This window comes from Artemia franciscana, chromosome 3 (genome assembly GCF_032884065.1).
Source record: "Artemia franciscana chromosome 3, ASM3288406v1, whole genome shotgun sequence".
In the NCBI taxonomy this organism is placed as follows: Eukaryota; Metazoa; Arthropoda; class Branchiopoda; order Anostraca; family Artemiidae; genus Artemia; species Artemia franciscana.
The window spans coordinates 12,550,377-12,576,407 of record NC_088865.1 but is presented as its reverse complement, the minus strand read 5'-3'; the positions used below and the strand labels follow the sequence as shown (position 1 = coordinate 12,576,407).

The following is a 26,031-nucleotide window of genomic DNA, read 5'->3' as shown; positions in this document are numbered from 1 at the left end:
TGATCTAGAACAACAGGAGGATGTAGATCCCAAAATACACCAAAAATAGACGTACTATGTCCATCTTCAAACAATACCCTATTCTGTAACTTTTCACTTAAGGTGTAACTATTGTTCATCCTTTTTAATCCCTTTCAGTTTATTTTTATGTGAAAACGGGTTATCACTTTTTGGCAAAATATATAGAACAAAGAAGTCTTTTTTCACTAATTTTATTCAAACTAATTCCATGATCAATTCCTACTTGAAGGCTTGTGGGAAGAGTTAAAATGGTCTTGAATTTTCTCAACTGATTCAAAATCCTCATTACAAACATTGCATATAAATAGATTCTCAGCATTCGTGTTTCCGTCCACCTCGATAGCTTTACCTTGATTTTTTGACTTATGGGATTTGTCATTTTTTAAACAAGCACGAGAGTTTATGTGTACATCAATTTTCCTAATGGTATCATAAGTCTTACTACACAGCTTACATCTAAATGGATTGCAACTGGGATGCACACGCTGCACATGGGCTACCAAGTTTTTCTTATAGTTGAAATTCTTGCTGCAGAACTCGCAGCTGAAAGGGTTAGGATTTGCATGTAAAGCCACATGTTTATCCCGATAATCAGCGACAGCGAATGCTTCGCTGCATATATTACAGCTGTACTTCTTCTCTCTGAATTTCTTTTCTTCGGGATTCCTCATATGGATTTTCTTGTGTTTTTCAATACCCGTTCTTGAACCAAAACACATGTCACACTGCTTGCATTTATAAGGTCTCGTACCAGTGTGAGTATTTATATGATCATTAACTGAATTTTTGTTCTTAAATGTTTTACTACAAAGTTCACAGCTATATGGCTTTTCCTCACTATGAGATTTCATATGTTTTTTTAAATTGGCAGTTTGGGCAAAAGTACTGTTACATATCTTGCACTCATACGGTTTTTCTCCCGTATGGATCCTCATATGCGCGGCCAACTGGTACTTTGTGTAGCACTTTCTTTGACAGATTCCACATTCATGTCTTTTCCCCTCAGTGTGCTTTTTCATATGTTTTGAGTAAACCTGCTTTGTTACGAATTTTGTGTGGCAGATTTCACACTCAAACAATTTTTCTCGTGTCTGTCCACTTTCTTCTGAAGCATGCTTTTTCAAATGCTGATTCAAAAGAGAAACACTATAGAAATTATTTCCGCATTTGTCACACGTGAAATTTTTATCGCCAGTATGTCTTTGTATATGCATTTTAAGGACAATTTCTTTAAAAAAACCTAGTCCACACATGTGACACAAGTATTTTCTACTCTCACGATGCCTTCGCAGGTGATGTAAGAGTGATCTACGTTTTACAAATGTCTTTTTACAAATGCCACACTCATTAAAATTATTTTCTCTAACGATGTTATTAGTTATTGGTTCTGAATTACTTGTAGGTTCAGCATCTGAATTTTCTGATGGTTGCACAGCAGATGCAATATTCGTCTTTTCGCTTGCTTCAGTCTTTTCGTGCATTTTTAAATGATTCAGTAATTCAGAAGGCAAAGCAAAAAAACTAGTGCACATGTTACATCTAATGCACAAATTACATGTTTTGTCCCTGTGGGCGACTAAATGACAATAAAGATGATGTTCTTTTTTGAATTTGGCTTGACAAAAGGGACAGTGAAACATTTCATTTTTATTGTTCGATTTTGAAACTTCCGTCTGAGGTCGAAATAACAGATCAGGAGAAAACGATTTATTGTGAATATTACAAAAATGAGTTTCTCTATGTTCTGGGTTGGATTTCATGTGCTGTAAAAAACCTGCGCGATATTTGTAAGTCGACCCACATGTAGCACATTTATTTAAATTATCACAGGTCAAACCTCTATGATTTGTAGACACTGGATCACTTGCAGATTTTCCATTGAGTGCAGTCGCACGCAGAACCTGACTGTGCAGTCGCATATGATTTGTGAATGATTTACGAATGGTGTATGTCCTTTTGCAGATAGTGCACTCATAAGAATTATCTCTTGTCTCATTTTGAATTCCGAAACTATAATCAAGATTACGCTTTTTCTTGAATTCTGAACGGTAAAACTGACATTGCTGAATTTCGATGTCATCATGACATTTCATATGACTTGAAAGTGAAATGGGGAGGGAAAAGGATTCACTGCAAATTTTGCAAAAATGAGTATTTTCTGAGGACTCCTTCCACCGTGAACCAAAGGATTTCAAAGCAACTTCCTCGGGCTGTGATAGTTCATTACCACAGGCGTGATTTTTCACCTTTACATGACCAATATAGATCCCTGGAGGCATCTTTCCGGGGTCGGATTCGTAAGAGGGCATCCCTTCATAAGGTTCTTCAATGTATCTATCCATTTCTAAAAAAAAGAAGAAACTAAAGACATGAATATTATGAAAAATAATATGGGTGTCGTAAGTCAAACTCACTGAAAATAGTCGTCTACCAAAAGGCGGTATCAACAAACATTCAGCTTCGGGAATAGGAGTTTGACGATTAATCTAAACACACACGATAAAATGCAAACAATGAAATACTATTTCTTTAGCTCTATAAATTTTTTGAGTCATTTCGCTCCATTCAATTTCTAATCTCAGGGCAAGATTATTCACATTCTGTTTCCAAACAAAGAAGCATTGTTTGCTCTTAATATGTCGTCAAATAAGATCTAAGAATAATTTACGAACCTCAAGCTTCGTGGAGTTATCTGTTCTTGGATCAAAATTGGCAGAGATTCGATAATGAATTTGGTTTTAATTGTTTATTTGAGTTCTTTTGAGGAACCACAAAAGGAGCTATCCCAGATGGCAAGATGCCACCTTTTGATCATGGGTTAAAAGAATCATTCCTTTGAGTCCATAGATGACATTTCATATTGTAAATGTTGGAGAAGGACAAATAATCTCTGGAAAGATTATAATCCAATAATCTTTCAGTCAATTCAGTTTTAATAACTCGATTCAAAATTGACAAAAACATTTGTGGTTATTTGTGTAGGAAGAGCAAATTCCTTTATTACCAAAAATAATTCTCTGCAGGCAGCAATGATCCTAAACCCGTTGATCCTAAATGATCCTAAATTCTGTACCTAAACCCGTTTCCCATCCTTATTCTGTGCCTATGCGGATGACCATTTATAGCAACGCTCTAAGGGCAAACTTGATGTCCAAGAAATATTCACTTGAGTGTTTTTTGACGCATTTTGTCTTATGATTTAGTTCAGCGCTCTCCTCAATATTCCTGATATATATTATTTTTGACTCAGCTCAAAATCTTTGATAGTTTCATCTTAATACCCTTTGTTTATTCTGAGATATTATAGATAATTCTTTTTGACCACCCGTGCATCCATACCGGATTAAAATAGTGTCTTAGGATTGACTTCAACATCCCCTAAAATTCCTTAAAAGTTTAAATTTAATAAGCCTGGTCATTCAATTTGGACGCGAAGTTTCTTCTGTTTTAGTTCACCATTCCCCTCAACATTACTTGGAAGTTTCAACTTGATGCCCTCGGCTGTTCCTGATATTTTGCAAAAACGACCTTGCGACCACCTAAATACACACAACATTTTCTTATTTAGTTCAACAGTCCATACAAAATTCCCTAAAAGTTCTCAATTAGGGACATTCAATATATTAAAATTATTTTGACAGTCTCAGCGTCAGCTGACTGTCTCAAAGACAAAGGGCCCATTAGCAAATTCCCACAGCACCAGATGAAACTCCCGAAGCTACCAAATTAACCAAATAGTATTTCCTTAAAATTTGGTAAACATTAGTTGAGGCTCTTGAATGCGTTAGTTAAAAGGCTAGCAATAGGCAAGTTCAAAATAAAGAAAAGAATAATATTTCATTAAATGTTAGGGAAAGGGCTGTCTTTGGATGATGAATTTGACAAACTGATGAATGGATAATTCTTTCGAGTCTAGTTTGTTCTAGTGGGATTTTTTGGGCTGAAAAACCTCTTCTTAGCTAAGTTACCCTAGCAGTAGCATAATGTTTGTAGACATGAATATATAATGAGTCAGAGATTAGAGGCTTGAATTATCTGTGCAGGATTGCAACTCTTATTGATAAAAGAGAATTACCAAGTATGGGAGACCATGTTGTGACCAAAATAGGTCAAGGATTGCACAAAGCCTCTATTCACCTAAAGGTCCCAGGGAGTTATTGCTGTCCGGTTCCAAGCCTGCTTAGGCACTTCGTGTAGACATGAGAAAATGCGTTATTCCCCGTCCTGCACTACTTCTGAGACCATTGCTTTTCCTGAGGCAAAAATAGCTTCAATGATTTAAAAAATATGGAAATTGTAACTTCAGGCAGGAGAGATGGGGTGCATAGGCGAGGAGTAGGCTCATGATGAATTAGGAGGTTGTAAATTCTTGTTTAGGTAGAGAAGGTATTAATAACAGAATGCAACTCACTTATTTTATAACTAAAAAGTGCAAGGTATCAGTCATTATTGTATATACCCTAGTAAAACCAACTGATGGAAATAGTAATTACTCAGATCAATTTTACTTACAGCTATAGGAACAGATAGACAGTGTCAAAGGTAAAAGTGTGATATTTTTATTAGGTAAATTTTATGCCCGGGTCGGTAGAAATAGAAATAGATGGTATCCTAGCCTAGGTAAATTTGGTATAGGAAAAGAAAACAATATTAGTTTCAGACTGCCACAACTTTGTAGGCAAAAAAATCTAGTTATAAACAATGCAGTGTTTGATCTTAAAATAGCCCATAAGCTAACATGGTATTCACATGGTGGCATGACAGCTAATTTTATTGAATAAGTTATTGTAAACCGGGCACTGGCAGGATCAATAAAAATTACTAGGGTATATAGGAGTCCTGCTATTGATTTTAAAAGTAAAGATCGCCAACTAGTAACGTCTAAGTTAATTTAAAGCGGAAATTTAGGAAGATTGACTATCGTCTTTGGAAGTTACGACGTTGGTAGACTTTACGATGAAAATTTGAGGGACTTTGAGAATTAGTTGAATACTGAACTGAAGAGTTTAAATTTGACAATGTAGAAGACGGATGGGATAATTTTAGGGAAATATTTTGTGAAGTCACTGATGGTGTCTTCGGGAAGTAAGTTAGAAACACGGCCCGGAATATTTGAGAAAATGCTTTGTTTAGTAGAGACGAGGAGGGGCTTGTACGAGAATTTGTTGAGTGATATATGATGTGACAATAAGAGAAATGGAAAGGAAGTTGAGGAAGGAAAGAGGTACGAAGTTGACGCTATGGATAAAATTACCAAAGATCTGGAAATTAAAGCCAGACGACATAATAGTAAAACATAACTGGTAAAGTAACACGACATAACTGGTATGTTAATAAATTGAGAGAAAATGATAAATTTGAACTTGTCTCAGTCAAAGCTACGAACGTCGCCGCAATTAGTGAGAAGAAAAGAGGTAAAGAGAGATAGAGAGAAGATTTTGAGAATGTGTAAACCGTGATAGAGCTACAGGAAAAGAGATTGAAAAGACTCAAAAAGTTTGTGACACTTTGAATATGAAGAAAGATTTGTTTTACGAAGAAGAGTTAGTGACAGTACTAAAAGGGTTAAAAAATAATAAAGCACCAGGAGCTGATAATGTGGTAAATAAGTAATTTGATATAGTGACTGAGGTTAGAGATAAGATTATGAATACTATTTCTGAAAAAGGAAAAATTTTAGCGACATTAGGAAAACTCTAATAAAACCCCTCTATAAGAAAGGTGATAATACTGAGTGTGGTATTTATAGAGGCACTAGCCTGGTTTCTATGGGAACCTAATTGCTAAGTATGATGATACTTTTTAAACTTAGAGATACTATAGATAAAGTTTTAAGAGAAGAACAGTTGGTTACAGGAAGGGTAGAGGATGCATCGACCAAATTTTCACTTTTGTATTAATAATTGAGAAGTGTCTGGGTCATTAAACACCCTTAGTCCTCAGATTAATAGATTATGAGCAGGCATTTGACTCAGCTGACGGAAGATTTTTAGTGAAGGTCCTATCCACTTATGATACACCAGATAAATACATCAATGTGATTAGTGCCTGAATAACATTACCCCAGTCAAGGTGAAGTGAAGGAATAAGTGAAGGTGAATAGGCGATGTTCTGTAGTGAGAACATTGACCAAGTGAACGGCTTCTTTTACATCGGTAGTATCATTGGTAAAGACGGTGGGTGCAGTGAAGATGCTTTAAGTTGTACAGCAAAGGCTCAGGTTTTTTAATTCACTGCTGAGAAAACTTAGGAAGGATACAAAGATAAGTCTGCGATCCAAGATTAGAATATTATAACCTTATGATGATGAAAGTGGCCAAGCATGGTTCTGAAGCGTGGGCACTTCCAAAAACGGATGAGGATTCACTAGATTTGTAATTGCCCTCAGATTGATTTGAATAACCGACTGACTGACCGTATGTCAAACACTACGCTGTATGAAAAATGTGGTTCAATCCCGCTTTCTAGGGGAATAATGCGAGAAAGGATGGACGGCTAGGACACGTTCTACGGATGAAGAATAGCAAATTGCTCAGATTATTTTTGTCAATCAACCAAACAGGGCCAAACAAAAAAAAAGGTCGTTCACGAATAGGGTGAGAGAAAGTCGTCAGGAAATTTTATGGAGGAGTAGCATGTGTACAGCTCTGTAGTCCTCAGACGAGTTAGTACTGCAGTGAGGTAGTAGTAGTAGTAGTATTAGTAAAGGGCTACCTATTCTGTATACACAAAAGCATAAATAAAACATCCCCTGTGTAATAGAGCGTACTGTCCATGTGTAATAAAATGTACTGTCATTCACGATGTACAATTCACATTATAAGATATACAATTATAATGTGAAATATTCATTATATAAAATTACCAGATGGGTCTTGAAGGGACGAAACACAACTCCTTGAAAACGCATGGTAATTTAAATATAACAAAGGAAAAATGGACACAAATACGAAGACATAAACCTGTCCACGTAAGAGGGTACACTTGCAAAAAAAACAAAAAAAAAACAAAAAAAAAAAAAAAAAAAAAAAAAAAACAAAAAAAAAACAGTATAGATGTTAACTAATTGCAGTGATACTGTTAAAATGCTTTCTTTGTATTTTTTGTACTGCCGTAATACTTTTGGTTACTTTTTATTTTATTTTTTCAGTTAACTAGTTAATTCACAGGTCGCTTTTTACTTCAAGTTCGTCACCACGAACTGTTTAACTATTTATATATTCTTTTATTCTTGGAAGCTGCCGATAAAAATAAAATCTTTACGGCATTTTTCGGCAGATAAATAAAACGTTTAATGACAGTAATTAAATAAAACGTGCCCATCGTGAAATTGACAATGCACTTTCTTCATCATGGGAAAATTTGAATTACTTAATATAACAACTGATGCTAATAAAACGGGCGGGACTATGCCGCACTACCATTAATTCATGCAAGGAGTGATTTACTTGTATGAAAATAAAATCTATATCAATATAAAAGTGTAATGATCTGCACCAATGTAACTTTTTTTGTGCTTATAGTGTCTTATTGTTTTGTTGAGCATCCCTCTCCATATTCCCTGAAAATTACAACTAAATATCCTTAGCCATTGTTGCAGATAGGCCTTTTAGACTCCCTGGATGCGCATAATGCATTTATTTTTAGTTCAAATACCCCTAAACATTCCCTGAAAGTATCAACCGGATGCCCATAACCATTCGTGAGACATCGCAGATAGACCCTTTTGACATCTCTGATGTACAACAAGTTTTTGATTTAGTCCTACATCATGCTCAACGTTCCCTGTTTCAACTGATAAACTATGCTGTTTCTAAAATTCAGATTTAATGTTTTGAACATCTTGATACCTAAAGGTTTTCTAATCCAGTGTAATATCCTCTTTAATATGCAGATAGGTCCTTTAGATAAATTGGGTGTGCACTATGCATTTTCATATATTTGAAAATCTCCCTCATTATTCCCAAGCTCGAGCAAAATTCTCTAAATTCCTGATATATTGCAAATATTCTTTTTGTTTATCTATGTGCACATATTATCTTTTGATTAAGGTAAATATTCACGAAAACGAGCGCTGGAGGTTTCAACGCAAAGCCCGCATATTTTTTTGAGATACTGCATATACACCATCTTGACACCTATGATAAACATCACCCCGTAGCTTGCCCTGAAAGTTTCAACTTTATAAATTTAGCCGTTCCTGATATTTTCCACATGCACCCTTTCGACGATTTGATACACATAGATTCTTCTGATTTTGCTTATTATCTCTTCAAATGTTCCATGAAACATTAATCTTAATGCATTTACTTCTTTCGGATACCCAGGATTAAACAGGCCCCCTTCTTAGAAATACAACCTATTTATAAAATAATGGACAACTTAAAACCTTTCCCCATGGTCTGAGAAGACCGTGTCATCCCTTGACTAATAGTTATTTGACTTTTAAATAATTGTGAACCAAATTGTTATTTCTAAATTTGGATTGATTGTCTTTAGGATTGATGGTGATAGGAATCTAAAAAGGATATGGGAAAGGAGGAGTGCCCTCCAATTACTTTGAAATCTTAAAAAGATTGATAAAGCATGCAATTTTCAATCAAATAAAGCATCTCTTTCCGTACAAACTGAACTGGGAAAAAATATAGTGCCTTGAAGCATAATAGAACTGTGTATGGCTCTTTCGGCTATGTTGAGCAAAAGAAAAACAAATTCAACCGCGACACTCATAAAAGACACTTGATTGCCAACAGCCTCGCCCAAGCTTTTAATAAGAGGGATAGGGTCAAAAGAATCAGGTCTCTACGCCATAAAAGTCAATTTTTTGGCAACTACTCACAAAATTATGTTCCTTGGAAACAGTCTCAAGGAGGGGGAGGGGAATTTCACCTCCTTGTTAACCAGGACATTCTTATTTAAATAACATTCACTTTTCTGTGAACCATTATGAAAACAAAGATATTTCTAATCAAATGACATACCTTCATCACTGATATCGCCTATATCAGAATCAAAAGGTTCAACGTAAATGGTCTTTTTCTTCCTTTTTCTAAGATTTGGTTTTTCTTGAACATCTGGTGTTGATTCAACCATTGATAGATGCTCTTTTTTTACTTTCTCTTCATTCTTTTTTGATAGAGAATCAACATTGAAATCTGGGAATGAAAGAGATGATTCTTAGTAAAAGTTACGTAGCCTTGCTTAGAACACAGTCTGTAAATTAACTTTGTACAGTATGTTAATAGTGTCACTCTTGTCTTTCCTTACTGTTTCTAGTAAACATGTTCCTTCGTAACGAATTCAATCCGAGATCGAAGTTGTTATTTTTTTTTTCGAAATTGACTTTTTCTCTGTCGTTCAAAACACATCCTTGTTCTATCTGTCAATAAGAAAAACCAAAGGTAGAAAACTACCTTTTCTATTCTTTTATCAGATTCATGTTACAAACAGAAAACTACTGTTTCAAGCTTCTATCTTCTAGTTATAAAAAAATTATGTAGTAACTCTTGACTCTGATTAGTCAATCTAGAATTTTAGGATTGAAAATTGAAAGGTGTTCAATCAGAGAAAATTCTGAACAGCATATTTAACTGGCACCGCAATCTTGCGTAATTTTGATTTTGCCAACAACTATGTCAATAAATCAGACCAAGCATAAAATTTTTACAATCAATTTTGTATAAAAATCAGCTAAAGATAAAAAAAAAAAAAAAAAAAATAATAAAAAAATATATATGGTAAATTAAGAGTTAGGTAGACAAAGTTTTTTTTTCACATTTACAAAGTAAAGTAGCAATAAAAAAAAACAGCAGCAAGTAGTTGCAGTCCCAGCTACAAGTAGTTACCTTTTGGTAGTAGCACTGAAAGTTTCAACTTATTATCGTCAGCCGTTCCTGAGATATTGCTGATACAACTTTTCAACAGCCTGAAAGCACATAGCGTCTGATTTAGTTTTGAAATTCTCCCAAACATTTCAACTGAATACTAGCCATTGCAGTCTCGCCCATTAGACAATCTGGATTTACATAGTTTATTTTGACTTAGTTCAAAATCCCCATCAACATGCTCAATTAATTTCAATTTACTACCCTTAGCCGTCCCTGAGATATCAAAGATATGCCCTTTTAACTACTATCGGTGCACACAGTTTAGTTAAACGCACCCAAAAAAGTGCCCTGACTGTTCCAACGTAATACCCTTAGTTGTTTCAAGGATATTGCACAGACGCACTTTTTTTTATACACACCGTATGTTTTGACTAAATTTTTCGTCTCCAACTTTAATTTAAAGTTTCAACATAGTACCCTGGTCTGTTTTTGGAGTATCGCATCTGTGTCATTTTGACGAAGCCGATGCACCGAAATTCTTGATTTAGTCGCATATTAGCAGTAGTAGCCCTGAAAGTATGAACGTCATAGCCTCAGTCGCTCCTGAGACATTGCTGTTAAGACATTTTAACAATCTGCATGCACATATTGCCATGTGATTTAATTTTAAATTTCAATCAAATCTGCATGAAAACTTCAACTTAATTCTCTGTTCTATTCCTGCAATAATTACATCTGTGTCATTTTGACAACAATGACGCACTTAAGCTTTTGATTTAGCTCAATGGTAGAAGAAGTAGCAGAAAAAGTAATAGCACTAGTAGTATTGAGTTTCAACGTAATACCCTCAGCCACATCTGAGACATTGCTGGTGCGTCCTTTTGACAACGTGCATACTCAAGGTGCCTTCTGATTTAATTTTACATCCCCAAAAACTTTTCTCGGAAAGTGACACTGAAAATTTAAACTTATACCCTAAATCGTTCCTCAGATATTACTGATACACCCTTTTTGCACACAAACAGTTTTGATTTGGCTTAACATCCCTTGAAAGTTTAACTTTAATCCCCTTAGCCTTTTGAGACCCAGGATAAAAAGATCTTCCTCTAAGTTTCTAAGTTATGGTAATAATAAAGAATAATACATGGAAGTCATATCACTCTTTACTTAGAACGAATCTATTGTGGAATAAATTTTGTCTTGTACATATACTAAAATGATACTTGAAGAGTTCCAAGAATCACCTTCCAGCTGGTGTGCTAGAGCTAACTGTGAGCACATTGAAAGTTCGATCAATATTTGAAAGTTTGTGCATAATGATGATATCCTTACTCCTCCTTCTTTTGAGAAGATCCATTTTAGTGAGAAACTGTTTGAATTTATAAGGGATGGAGCATCTTTTGACTATGGTAATCCATTGATAAACTCCCTAAAGATAGGGGACTTTTTCAATCAGGGAAAGAAGGGTATATCACTATTTTTTGAAGATGGCAGCATATTTGGGAATGTTTTTGAGCCATCTATTCCAAAAGTAGTACAATATTAAATTACTTATCAAATTTTATAAAGTTAAACTATCAGTTTTTAAGGCTTTGATAAAAGTATGTTATTCAGTAGGTGGCTTATTAGAGGAAAAGTGTCCCCCCCCCACCCGACGAATTTTCTATTATATTTCAAAGAGAGTACGCAGAACAAGGCGAAAGAATCTTTTAAGAATCAGTTAACATTCCTTAGTCCGAATGGTAAGAGTCACGTTTTAGAGTCACAATTTTGTGACGAGTTTTACAACTTCATTAATGAATCTCCTTATCTTGATTTTGTTGTTACTTGTGACGATGTCATAAAAGCTATATCTCGACTCAAAAACAAAATGTCTTGTTGGGTAGACAAGGTGAGTACTCAATACATCGTTAACAGAAGTTATGTATTGGTGCGTCACATCAGCCTTGTCATGGAAATGATATTTGATACAGGTATTATTCCTTCCTTGTTATGCATCGGTGATCTGACTCCGATTCACGAAAAGGGAAAATCTGAGTCACAATGTTCCTCCATCACCGTCTCTACTACGCACTGTAAGCTTTCCGAGCTCCTCTTCATTGATACGCTAAGACTGAAATGTTATGTTCCCCCATATCAATTTGACTTTTAGACTAACCTCATACTCTTACATCAGTTTTTACTGCCCTTGCCGATGCTGAAACTTGGGGGAAAAGTCTGATCCTCGCCAGACATGACGATAAACGTGCGTTCAATTCCTTAATTCATTCGTCCATGCTTCTTCATATAGCAAAGCAAAGCGTCAACCCATCAGTTGTCCGTGTTCTCAGGGATTTATATAGGAATCTTAGAGTGTGTTTAAACTCCCATCCCGTTTACCCCAGCAGTCGGCTGTTCATCGGTCCCAATACAATTGCATTCATGTGAGGCTACACTCTTCGAATCCCAGAAATATGCCTGTTATTCCTCAGTATCCAATCCCCGTTAAGAAAGGGACTAGACAGGGAGCTATCACTTCCTCAACCCTCTTCAATAATGCTGTCCTGGACGCACATGCAAAATGTCTTCCTACTTGCATTCTTGGGGGAATCGACGTGTCTCTTATTTGTTATACTGATGACACCTTGAATCTCAGCCGTACGACCCAGCACAATGAGAAGAATTTCAAAATCCTCAAAGATGAATATTCAAAAATCAGACTGTCTTAATCTTGAAAAAACCGAAGTTATCCTTTTCAATTGGCAAAATCCCTCTACTTCTCTCCTAAATCTGGACAGTTCTCTTTTCTAACCTGCAGACCATATTACATACCTGGGCCTTCCAATTGGCGCATCTATTGGCCAAACGCGTCGTTTGCTGATATGTCATGTTGAGCGTAAAATGAGTATTTCTTACGTTGGAATCATAAAAAGGAAACGACGCTTCAACCGTCCGTCACCTTCTAGCATTCATCTACAATGCCATAGCCGTTCCATGTCTCTTTACATTGCTCCTTTCTGGAAACTTTTTACAGTTACAGATAAAAAGCACCTACAATCAATCTTCTTCAGATTTCCTAAGTATCTTTTACATTTTTTTAAGAAACCGTAAAATTATCCACTTGTTTGAGCTTGCAGACCCAAATATTAGTATTAATAAATCTCTGTCGCGTTTTCAAATAAATTTTCATCATCCATGGTCATTAATTTATTTACAATAGTTTGTTCGTAATGTAATAAATGAATTTTCAATGTGTATGTGTCCTTTTTTTTGCTATCTTTAGTGATTACTTCGTCTATTGTACTTTTTGTGACGGGCAATAAATGAACAATAATAATAATATTACTACTGGTACAACTACTACTTCTGTTATTACTATTACTAATACTACTACTGGTAATGCTACTGCTACTACTACTTATAATACTCCTTTTTTGACTAATGCTCCTAAGGCTAAGGGTGTGAAGATGAAAATTTAAAGATATACGGAGGTGGAAGTTCAAATAAATAAGACCACTATTGGAATGTAGGTTGTCAAAAAGAGTGTGTCAGCAATGTGTTAGGAGCAGCTTGTGTATGAAGTTGAAATTTACTGGGTTTGTTGTGGAGGATTTTGAACTAAGGAAAGGGCAATGTTTGTTTGTTACTACTACTACTACTATTCCTAAAACTAAGGGTGTTAGTGTGAAAATTTCAGGGAGTATTGAGAGGACGCTAAACTAAATGTGCATGCACACTGTCAAAATGACACATCAGCAATAACCCTGTTTAGGGAGTTCAAGTTGTAACTTTCATCGTGGGTTGAGAAGGGAGTTGAGACACTAAGATGATGTAAATTGTCAAAAGACTTTACTAGCAGTATCTCGGGAACAGCTTAAAGCACTAACTTGAAACTTTTAGGGTGTGTTGACGCACATATTCAACTAACAAAGAGCCACTTGTATGTACTACTACTCCTACAATTACAGGTACGAGTAAGGCTAATGGTATTAAGGCGAACCTTTCAGGGAATATTTAGCGGGAGTTTCAACTAACACACTAGACATACAGAACACACATTAGAAAAAAAGAGACAAAGAGACAAACAAACGATTTATAGGAAATGCTTAAAGTATTAAGTTGAAACTTTCAGGGCATGTTGAACTAACCAAAAAGTACTATCTGTATATTAATAATGCTACTACTAACACAGGTAATATAACTACTACTGCTAATAATACTATTGCCACGATTGCAACTAATACTACTGCTGCCACCACTGAAGCTAAAAGTATTATGATGAAACTTCCAGTGGATGTTGAAATAAATCGACATACAATATGTCGATAAAGGTTATTCAAAAGACATAAAAGATATCTCTTAGAAACAGTTTTGAGAATTAAAATGAAACTTTCAGTGTATGTTCAGAGATTTTAAACCAGCCAAACATACTACAGTCGCTACTGCTTATGCATATTACATATGCATAATACAGCTACTATTGCTCCTAATGCCACTACTAATGCTACTATTACGGCTAGAGGTATTAAAGAGACATTTTCAAGAAATGCTGAGAAGGATGTTGAATTAAATTGAAACACACTATTTGTATATAGGTTAACTAAAGAGCGTATCAGTAATAACTCAAAAACAGAGCATTAGGTTTCAACTTTCAGGGCAGGTTGAGGGGAAAGTTGAACTAATAAAAATTCCCTATGTGCATACTACTACTACTGCTATTACTACGGCCAATGATGGTAACACGCAACTTTCAGGGACTAAAAAAAGGAAAAAAAAAATGCGTGTATGTAAGTTACCAAAAGGGAGTGTCAACCAAATCTCAGAAACGAGATGCTTCATTTTCTGAAAATTTTCTCCATTTTGCCATTAATTTTAATTTCTTGTTAGGATAGAAGACACAGCAAAAATTCAATACTTGAAAAGTTTTATTATGCTCAGAAAAAGACGTTTTTTCTTGAGAATCAAATTTAAGGATTTACCTGCTGCGAAAACATCATTGTCCCTCCCTCTAAAAATGTATCTCTGTAAAAAAAAAGAAGAATTGCACGCACATACACTATCATTATTTACTCATGGAAACTTGTGTTTTTTAATATAAAAACATTAAAAAACTCCAGCCACTATCCAAAAAGAAATTTGAAAATAAAGACAAAAAACTGTCAGCTTTGGAACCGACAGTTTCACGCGTCTGTACGCGGGGGGTTACTGAACTTGAAATATCTATTGGCTTGGAGTTTTTAAACGCCAGGAAGCATATTCATTTTTTATGAACAAGAAAGGAGAACGATTATGGTGTACGTGTCCACTCTCCTCACATGCGAAAGGTGGATCGCCTTGCTAAGGAAATAAACCAACTAATATTTATAATTCAGGAAGGTATCAGATCTACAGAAATGGAGACCTTGTAGAATATAAAAGAACTTGTGTATACTATAAAAAGTATCTCAAAATCTTAAAGGGAGCACTGGTTAAAAAACCCTTATCTTGCTGATATTCTTGGTGGAATAATAGCTCATCATCCAAGTTTCAAAATCCCTTCATTGAAGGCGTCATCGAGAAAGAAAAGATAGGATGTTGGTTCACTCAAACAAATGTATTTTAAAAATGAATTTTCTAAACTAATTTTAAAACATTTGTATTTCCAAATACAATACAAACAGGTATAAAAAATTCCAAAGCTAAAAAAAAAAATCGAAGTGCCAAGGACAATAAAAATGCACAACCATAGATAATTAGGAAAAAAAAAAAAAAAAAAAACAGGAACTCAATTTTTAATAAAAATTTGTTAGTACTTGGCAAGCAAAAATTTTGACAATAAGGAATGTGTAAAAAATCAACAGAAAATGAGCGATGAAAAATATACTTTTATGCAGCTCTAGAAAGCACGACTATCCTGATGACTGTAGCAAAGACAAATACAACCATTATTTGGCAGTAAACTGGGTAACAAAAAAGTGACTAACTAAAAGAAGTAAGTAACTAAAAATTACAACTCTAAGCTATCCCCTGGTTAGCCAAACCTCAACTATTGCTAAGAACCGTCAGAAAGCTTCACACAGTAGTTTTTTTTTTTTTTTTTTTTTTTTTTAATATCTGTATAAACGTCAAAGTCACTGGAGACTTGAAAAAAAAAAAAAAACAGAAAAAAAATTATGCTTCACGATTCTCACACAAATATGTCGTTTGGTAGTCGGGGTGGATCCCTTTGGGATCTAAAATTGAGGAAGTAATTTCCTGACCTTAGTAGCTAAGGAATTGAAAAGGGACTAATATTAGGGATAAAAATAATCTTGGTACCATAGAAAAAGCCCTAAAAATACCTAGAAAAGACTAATGTGTATTTATGCAGTTTACAAAAGATATATTTCAGGTCTGACAAGTTTTGAATGTGTGAGAAATATAAGAATAAAACTCTAATATTTAGTTTTTATGCAGTAATTGAAAAGAAATACATACATCACTGAGAGATGAAGATTTAAAGCTAAGCAATAACATGCATATAGTTATTAGTTAATTGACTTGCCTACAAGAACATCCTAGAAAGACTAATTACCCTATTTTGCTATTTTGTCTTCAACTGATTGGCCAAACAGTTCGTTGTCCAATGGTCCAATGGTAAATAAAACTTAAAAGCAAAGCAATTTTAATAACAATAAAATGAATAAATTTTATATAGTGATTCCGAATATATAAAATGTAATAAGTTTAATGTTACTCATCAAAAGCTAAGAGCCTGAGAAAATGTGTCTGATTTTCGAGAAAAGATGGGATCTACTCCCAAACTCAGGAGATTTCAATAAAAATCACATCATCGTATTCAGCATATTGAAGAACCTTACTTTTAGACATTTCAAGCTTCTGTCTCAAAAATGTGGAATTTCGCATGTTTTTTCCTAGAAGCAAGATGAATGATGCATGCTTTTTTTTCTCCAGGGATGATCTTATCGAGCTAGTGGCTCTGGAAGATCAAGAGGAATGTCATTCGAACAGAACTAGAAGGCTCTACAGCCCTTTATCAGTGACAAAAAGTTGAACCCCGGAAAAATCTAGTCCCCATCCGTAAGCTAAATGGTAGGCCTAAATATTTCTGGAATTCAAATATCATTTTTTCTCTTTCATTGTCCAACTTTTTCCTTAGTTGTTCAGTCATATATGAATATTTGTGGGGAGAGATATCCGAGGAGAATTACCCGGTATGATAAACTTTCCATGAAAGAGAAGCGGAGAGGGAGGTGATTTTTAGGCAAGATTTATAGAAAGGATCGGAAATTAAATTAAAAAACAACATTTTTTTCAACTGAAATAAGAAATATAAAAGATCTAAAACCAAATTAGCCAGTCATGACAACACAAAGAGAGAGAAAAAACTCAAAATGAAAAACAAAAACAAACGGGACTACGGCCAATACAAGGAAAAAAACAACAACAAAAACAAAAAACAGGCAGTAGCCCGGTTTCAGTGAAAAGAGGAATTGGTATTACATTGGTAGACAGGGCTTTTAAAAGCTGTTCTCCAGAATATCTTGGTTCATTTACAAGATGTCTTATTTGTAACGGTTAGGCTATCCTGTTAAATTCGTAAATGAAATAACAGAAAATAGACAGAGAAAACATAATAAAAAATAAAGGAAGTGTTCGTATTCCAGATCGAAAATGCCTTTGAATCATTGATGCTTACTTTGAATCAATTAAACCGTTTAATAACTTTCTGAATTCTTGGAAGGATCGAACTCGTGGTAATTTAGGGCTGTGATGTCTGTAGCATGCCTTGTTTTTGTGAAAATTTTACATTGGCCGACCCCACCAACAGTTTATGAAACGGTTTATGAGCATCGTAATTCAATCAATAAGGCTCTAAAATTTAGAATACCTCCTGATTCTTTCGTTTCAGATTTGATAGATCACAATTTCTACCGCCCTGATCATTACGTATAAATTGAGGAGGCCACGACCATTTCTGACGATAGAGGCTTAACACAATGGGGCAGAGAAGCCATTGAAACGAAAAAACATATTTTTGCTAATCTTTCCATAAACAGAGATACGGATAATTTAAATATTGACTCAATTCTTTTCCATTATTCTTAAAAATGATAATGTTGATAATAATGCTAATAAGATCTTGCAAAATAGTCAGGGGGCTAAAATAAACACAAGACCAAGAAGAATTGTAGCATTGAATAACAACAAAAATATTATTTAACAACAAAATGATAAATTTAATATCAGTTTTCTTATTTTTGCATCCAGTTGCTTTAATGTGTTCACTGAAGTCACACATAATTTTTTGCAGAAATATTCTTTGGTGTTGAATCACATTAGTATCAAATTGTACATATACAAATATTGGGTTGTTTCTTTTTTCAGATTTTATTTAATTGTATAGATTATTTTAGATTTTATCTTTTGTTCTTTTACTTAGTTTTTTTTTCTATATTTATCACTAGAGACGCTGTTTTATACAGGTGAAGTATCCGTCGTTTAGTTAATTTTTTCTTTCTATGGACCGTAGTCCCGTTCTTCATTAAATTTTTTTTTGTCTTTGTTACGGAAGGAGCAAGATTAAAACTTCAATGAACAAAAATTATTCCGAAAATAAGAGGGGCTGTACCATCCTCCATTCTTTTCTCGTTACACTAAATTTTTTTTTTAGCTTTAAAAAAGATCCTTATTTCAACACAACGGCCCTTGTGTTTCCGTTAAAATTCAGAACTTCAGAAGGAGTCCGGGCCCACTGCCCTCCTACCTACGTCTGGTGTATTTGGGTGCTCCTTTGAGTTGGTCGCCTGGTTTTAAAAGTCAATTTCTTATAAAAACTATACATTCGGTACGTTCTTGTCCTAGAAATAGAACTTGTCCTAGAACTGTCTAGAACTAGAACTTGTCCTTCAACAAATTTCCTTTTGTTTTCTTTGTTCTTATCCTTCAAAGCACCTCTGTGTTCCTTTTTTTTTGTCATGCAATCTTGTACCAGATTTCTGGTAACAATAATTCGTATTCATATTAAGTTTTGAAAAAAAAATTCAGCTGATAATAAGGAGGAATATTGAAACTTAAAAAAAAAGAATTTATTCTGTATAATAGGGGGACTCCATTCTCCTCCTCTATCCCCACCAACATACTCATACTCTATACCTATGAAGATAAAAATGACATACTGAAGTGATAAAGCTTTCATCATCATGGCGAGATACAATTCTACCTTCAAGATGTGGAGTGCCAATTCTCAGTGAATATATTCGCATTTTAAGCAAGTGTAAGCTATTCCAAAACTTGGGTTGACCTGGAATCACAGTGAACACTACAACAGTAACAAATAAATACCTTGACAGTATCCATCAATGTTGGAATTGAAAATAACTTCTTGTTTTGCCTTTTCATTGCTTCTCTTGCATTCATTATCAGTAAATCTAAATCCAGTAATATCCTCAGAAAGATGATTCTTCACAATTAAATGTTCCTTTATATCATTAATATTCGGACATAAACAAATGGGGCATTTCTTTTCTTTATCAGCTTCATGTTCTATATAATGAATGGCAAAATCTGAATAGTTATCTATTTCTTTACGACAAATTTCACAGTTAAATTTCGACATTGTTTCACAGTTTGTAGACTTATGAAGTTGTAAGAAATAAAAAGTATTTTCAATCTTTCCACAATCACTACACCGCCATTTACCGCAGCTGTTTTCTTCAATAGTCCGTTTTGTTAATTTTTCTATCTCAACAGTTGTTTTTAAATAGATTTTTTCACGTTGTTTTGATAGTTTGGATACACTAGTCAACCAAATAGTTTCTCCAGTACTTGACAAATCCTTAACAAGTCCACTAGGTATCTTCTGAGAACAACCGTTACGGAGAGAGCCTAAAAGATCAGAGGAAAAGGTAAGGTAGTTGAATTATCAGTCGATAGTCAAGATTATTATACCAAGTAGTCAGATTCCAGGCGAGAAAGGTAGAGTATAAAAAGAACACTGTTATGAATAGGTGCAGTAAACTAGAACTTCAGAACTATTAGAACTTCAGAGCTTTTTGGCTTGTGTAATACACCCCCCCCCTCCCTTCCTGGTCAAATAGCCATAACAGTTATCAAATTTTGACAACTTCAAATTCTGTTTGTTTGCTTTTTAGGGAAGGGATTTCTCAGACTCTCACAAAAGGCTATACGTAACTGTTTTTTATAATTATGTTTGAAAGCTTTGCTATAGTGTGCTCATGTTGGCAATATAATACTATTTAACCTTCACTAAAGCCTAGCGGAGGGTTTTAAAAACTATTTATAACAAAAGGGGAGCAATCGACTGTCCTGCGAGGGGAAAGATTATGAAACAAAACTTGTTTTGTGACTGAGCATTCTACTATTCCCCCCCTTACGGTTCAATGAATTGATTGAAATGAAAGTGCCTTGAAAAAGGACAAATTTAACACCTGTAGACATTCCCAATGCCAAACATTTATTCAGTTGCCAATATTGACATTGCTTTTAGTTGACTCAGTCGACCATCCAATTCTTTTGTCGGGGGCATTCATAGTTTACAACGCTGCTTTGTGATGTTCATAACATTTACAACCACCACAGGTAATGATTCAATAATGGACTCCACTTGACTTATCCTCATATACCTTACAGGGGATGATTTCAATTTGGACTGAAACCCGGAAAAGAAGTCAAAAAAATAATTAGGGTAGAGAAAAATTAGTAAATAAAAACTGAAAATGTTAGCAATAACGAAGGTCCATCAATGTAAAAGGTTTGGGACAGATGGTAGATTTTAAAATTTCATTAAGCCCCCTCCCATCTGAGGCCTCGTTTTATATAACTGACAATTGTATTCAATTTTTTCGTGTTCAGGAGTTCACTAACTTTAGAAGATTTGAACCATATGAGATACTGAAGCAAAAATATCATCATTTGACAATTAAGAGCTAGCAAAAGCTGGGCAGCGTTTCGGGGTGGTGTAATCCTCTGAAAAACATCCCATGATTCAAAGCATTTCCCTCAAAAATTTCAAATAGAACTAAGCACTTTCTTGAAAAAGGTAGAACATAAGTGCATATCGCTGAAAACCGTCAGTCACTCCAGCCTAAAGTACTTGTCTTATAGTTTCCAAACCAGTTAGTGAAAAAAAGACCTGCCTTTCTTTCTACTTAAAAGTTGGCAGTGGGGGAAGGTTTTATATTGCAAGTTTCTAATTTAAACAAAATGTTACCTGGCTATCTTTCATTTAAAACGTTGGCAGGGAATAAGGATTACAAGGAATTTGTTAGGAATATGCAAACATTTCTAAACATGGTCACCATTTGCTATTTTTAGCAAAAATTAGATAACATCTCTTATGCCAAAAAATTAGTCTACACTTGATGTGCATGCTCAATTTGGATCACATTCAAGACTTGGTTTTCAGCTTACATTATAATGAGTCATCTCCAAAGTTTCAATAGTTTTCTCTTCTAAGTAAAAGACTAAGAAGAATATAATACATCGATGCATTGGAAGAGGCATTGAACTACACGAAATCAGTGCTAACTTAAAGACTATGACAGGCAATGGTCGTTAAAATGCATAGTAAATTAACAATAGACTATTTTATCTCCACAAACTTTTTTTGGACAGGAGAGGGTCTGAAGTCTTTAAAAAGAGAAAAGAGGGTACATCATCACGGATAATGAGCTCAGGGGAAAATACATACCCTTAGAAAAACTATTAGGAAGCCTTAAAAACACGTTTTTCAGACGAAATTTTAAATGATCCCTTTACCTCTAAATGTCTAAACATTGCTGATAATTTTCAAAGTTCGTTTTTAAATGTTTTTGCCTCTCAATAATGCATTATGAAAGTTTGAGCTTTGAAACAAGATTCAGGAGAAGAGAAAAAACAAAAGCCTACATAGATATGTGAAACTCTCTCCCATATTCTTCTCTTAGTCTAGAACAGACTCTAGTGAACAATTTGCAACCAGAATTTTGATCTTGTTATTTTATGACAATTTTTGCAATAATTCCTTTAGTATGTTAGTTAATTTACAGATTTTTCGTTTGTTAATTAGCATGATTCTGCTAAGCCCCCTGAAAGCATCAAGAGACTCCAAAATTTTTTCTATATCTTTCATACATTACAAAAATTTAAGTTTTAGTTTTAAGATATTATAAAAAAAAAATTTGTTCTAAGATATTACATGCTCATATTTTGACAGGTTTTTTCTACGCACTTTACTTATACTGAAAGTATATACAACATTATCGTAGCAACTTATTCTTTTGTTTTTTTCTCTATAAAGTGCTGGAAAATATTTGCTTTGCATATTTTTAGTTTTGGTTTACACTCTGTAAGTTCTGTTTGACTGACGAAAAAAAAAGTTTGCAGAGGAGTGAACTGCTTTGTCTCGGAGAGGTTTATTTTAATGTTAGGATTAATACTCAATTGGTTCATTCGCGATTAAGCCAAATCTAGAATGGGTGGCGTGAATACCAGGGTCATCTGTGCTGGAAATGAAAATTTGGAAGAATTCTTAGTTTAAAACTGCCAAAAGTTTTTTGGCTTGAAGCATTCCTTAACCAAATCTGCTGACGAACTATGTCAGCTTCAAGCATTAGTTGTCACATCTACTGACAATCTGCTAGGTACTAGTTGGGAAAAATGAAAAATTTACACGTTTAGTCAAAAATTGGATGAGTTTTATCTTAAAACTGCCAGTAATTTTGAGTTTTATCTTAAAACTGCCAGTAATTTTGAGTTTTATCTTGACAAAATCTGCCGTAATTTCACTAACCCGTTGAGTATTTTATTTTGTTACCTCATCTTTTGCACGCCTTCTTTACAGTGTGTACAGGTTTCAAACCGTTGCATGATCCTGGCAACCTATCGGGATCCTGTAAGGCATTCTGAAATCGTTTCAGAATGCCTTGCTTCATATTACTTTCTTTTTTTAATGGCAACGGGGAGGAAGCACAGGGTCAACGAAGCCCGCTCTGTGACAATAAATAAATTCTCAATTTTTCAACCAAATCCCGTATGCCCCCCCTAATATTTTTACCCAGTCAGTAAAATAATCGCGCGAAGCACTGCTATTTCACTCCCTCAAATTTTGTTTTCTTTGGTTAACAGGATGATGGAAATAATTGACACGAAATCAATGGAAGGAAATAAGTCTCATTTGGTGAAAAAATTAAGTAATTGTAATAGCAGTATCACCCGAATCAGTATAAAAATGAAGAGCTAGTTAGTAAAACCTACCGCTATTCCCCCTCCCAAAAATAAACATTTTGGCTAGTGACGCCTCTGATCTTAAGCCTAAGAAATATGTTAAAACTCCCTCCCCTCCCAAGTTCATTTTCTCTTAGTCTAGAATAGACTCTAGTGAAAAATTTGTACCCACGGTTGATTTTTCTTTTTTTTTCAATAATCAATTTTGCAATAATTTCTTTAGTTAAGCCTTCTGGGAGGATCTAGAGGCTCCGAGCATTTTCTCTATATTCTTCACACATTCCAAAAATTTATCTATTAGCAAATGAACTAATATCATTTTCAAATGAATTTATTATTGAATATCATTTTAATTCAATTTTAATTGAATCAAAATTGAACAGTTTTTGGGCATCAAGTCATGGCTAATTGTAGGAAAAGCCAAGACAGATAGTCCAATTGAGTGAGAGGCAATTCTGGCATTAAACCTCTCTTATAGAGTTGTTTAAAAATGCTTTATTTGATAAAAAATTTAGACTTATATAAAATAAACAAAAGGATGGAAAGGCTTTTACATTCTTTCTGTTTGAAAGCATACCTTCCTCATTTAATGTGAAAGAGTCAACCAGAGCATAAGACGAGTTGCAAGAACTACTCTTAGGAGTGTCCAAACCACAGGATAAATCTGGAAAATTTGAAACATTGCTGGGCTCATCATTCTTAATTTGCAAAGGATCCGCGATTTCTGAAAGATAAAGTGATTGAATGACACAAAATCACTGCAGAGCCCACGACAAGATAAAACGTGTAACAAACTATGCAATGATCCCTATTTTCATTCTCTCAAAGAAGCCCTGGCTTGAAAATTGTTTCGTACACATTGTGCGGGCTTTTACTGTAAATTTCAAAATTTTGTAGAATGCAGCAGTATTGAAAATTAATCGGTGGAATAGAAATAATTGTTATAAATTTTAATGGCAAATCTAGGTAAAAGAAAAGAGAAAATACTACAAAATATGTTAGACCCCTCCACCCCTCCCAAGCTCATTTTCTTTAAGTCTAAAATAGACTCTAGAGAACAATTTACACACAAAATTGATTTTCCTCCTTTTTCTAACAACAGATCATGCAATAATTTCAAATTGTAAGTTATATGAACTACAGTAAATTAGTGCTAAATTAAAGAGTATGACAGGCAATGGTAATTAAAACATATTCTAAATGAACAATAGACTGTTTTATCTTAAAAAAAAATTAACTTAGCTTTTTTTTGTTTGGACAGAAGACGGTCTGAATTCTGAAAAGAGAAAAGAGGGTGTACCATCAGGGGTAATGAGCTCTGGGTAAAATACATACCGTTAGAAATACTATTAGAAAGCCTTACAAACACGTATTTCAGACGAAATTTTAAATGATTCCTTTATCTTTAAAATGTCTAAGCATTGCTGATAATTTTCAATGTTTTATTTTGTTTTGTTTCTTTTTTCAATATTTTTGCGTCTCAATACTGATTCAGAAAGTTTGAATTTTGAAACAAGATTCAAGAAAAGAGAAAAAATCAAAAGCCTAAATAAATGCGAAACCCCCTCCCCTCCTTTTCTCTTAGTCTAGAACAGACTCTAGTGAACAATTTGCAACCAAAACATTGATCTTTTTATTTTATGACGATTTTTGCAATAATTCCTTCAGTAGTTTATCCACATTATCCTGTTGAGCCTTCTGGAAGCATCTAGACACTCTAAGAATTTTCTCTATATTCTTCACATATTACAAGAATTGAAATTCCATGAAAGGAAGAGTCGTGTCATGCTTCATAAATACTGAGACCAAGTATGTCAAAATGCCAGTTTATGTTTTATTTGATAAAAATTAACCTAATGTGAAATAAACATAAGGATGGAAAGACTTTTGCATTCTTTCTATTTGAAAGCATACCTTCTTTCTTTAATGTGAAAGAGCCAGCCAGAGCCTGAGATGAGTTGCAAGGACTGCTCTTAGGAGTGTCGAAGACATAGGATGAACGGGAAAAATTTGAAACTTTCATGGGCTCGACATTCTTAATTTGTAAGGGATCCACATTATCTGAAAGATGAAGCGATTGATGACACACAAAAAGCACTACAGAACACATGGCAAGATAACACGTGTAATAAACTATGCAATGCTCCCTATTTTCATTCTCTCAAAGGAGAAGCCTTGGCATTAAAATTGTTTCGTACACATTGTTTGGGCTTTTACTCTACAAAATTTTGAAGAATACAGCAGCATTGAAAATTAATCAGTAGAATAGAAATAGCTGTTATAAATTTTTATGCTAAGTCAGAAAAAGAAAAGAAAAGAAAACGAGTACAAAATACGTGAGACCTCTCCTGCCTCCCCAGCTCATGTTCTCTAATTCTAAAATAGACTCTAGAGAACAATTTACACACAACATTGTTTTTCCTCCCTTTTCTAACAACAGATCTTGCATAAATTGCAATTTGAAATTATGGCAAATTTTTTTTTGCCAAAATTAATATTTTTTTTCTGCGTCTGATTTATCATATAATATAAAGAATCAAATAGATTCAAAAAAAAAGAAAAGAGGTTTTTTATCCTAACTTAACTTACTTAGCATCTGAAGACACTTATCATGCAACATACGTTTTCGCATGCAATTGATTGGTACCTGCATTACGCATACTATTGTCAGCACGCGAAAAAGTTTAAGGTCAGCACGCAAAAATGTAGCTTGGATGATAAGTTTGTTCAAATGCTAATTAAATTAAGTTAGGATAAAAAAGCGTCTTTTCTTTAGTTTTGAATCTATTTTATTCTTAATAGAATAAGAAAAATCAGATGCAGAAAAAAAAATTTTGCACAAAGAAAGTCTACTTCTCTAAAGAGGGATGTTGTGTCGAATCCTGAAATAGAGGAATTTTCGAAAGGGCCCGGATTTTTCCCATTAACATTAACATTGAAATTTTCAGACAAGGAACCTCGCAACATTGAGTCGTCTATTTTCATTTTTTTACCTTAA

At 34.3% G+C, this 26,031-nt stretch overlaps 1 protein-coding gene across 2 annotated transcripts in view; it reads right to left on the bottom strand.

The window, feature by feature from the left end:
- Positions 1-210: 210 nt before the first annotated feature.
- LOC136024892 (zinc finger protein 184-like) overlaps positions 211-26,031 on the bottom strand; it is a 48,465-nt gene continuing 22,644 nt past the window's right edge. For both annotated transcript variants that reach the window (XM_065700429.1, XM_065700428.1), the window contains exons 3-7: positions 24,948-25,094; positions 23,611-23,757; positions 19,152-19,694; positions 9,003-9,176; positions 211-2,365 (exon numbers count right to left, since the gene is read on the bottom strand). In XM_065700429.1, the coding sequence (XP_065556501.1) occupies positions 234-2,365; positions 9,003-9,176; positions 19,152-19,694; positions 23,611-23,757; positions 24,948-25,094 (3,143 nt within the window). In that variant the 3' untranslated portion in view covers positions 211-233. The remainder of the gene's footprint in view (positions 2,366-9,002; positions 9,177-19,151; positions 19,695-23,610; positions 23,758-24,947; positions 25,095-26,031) is intronic.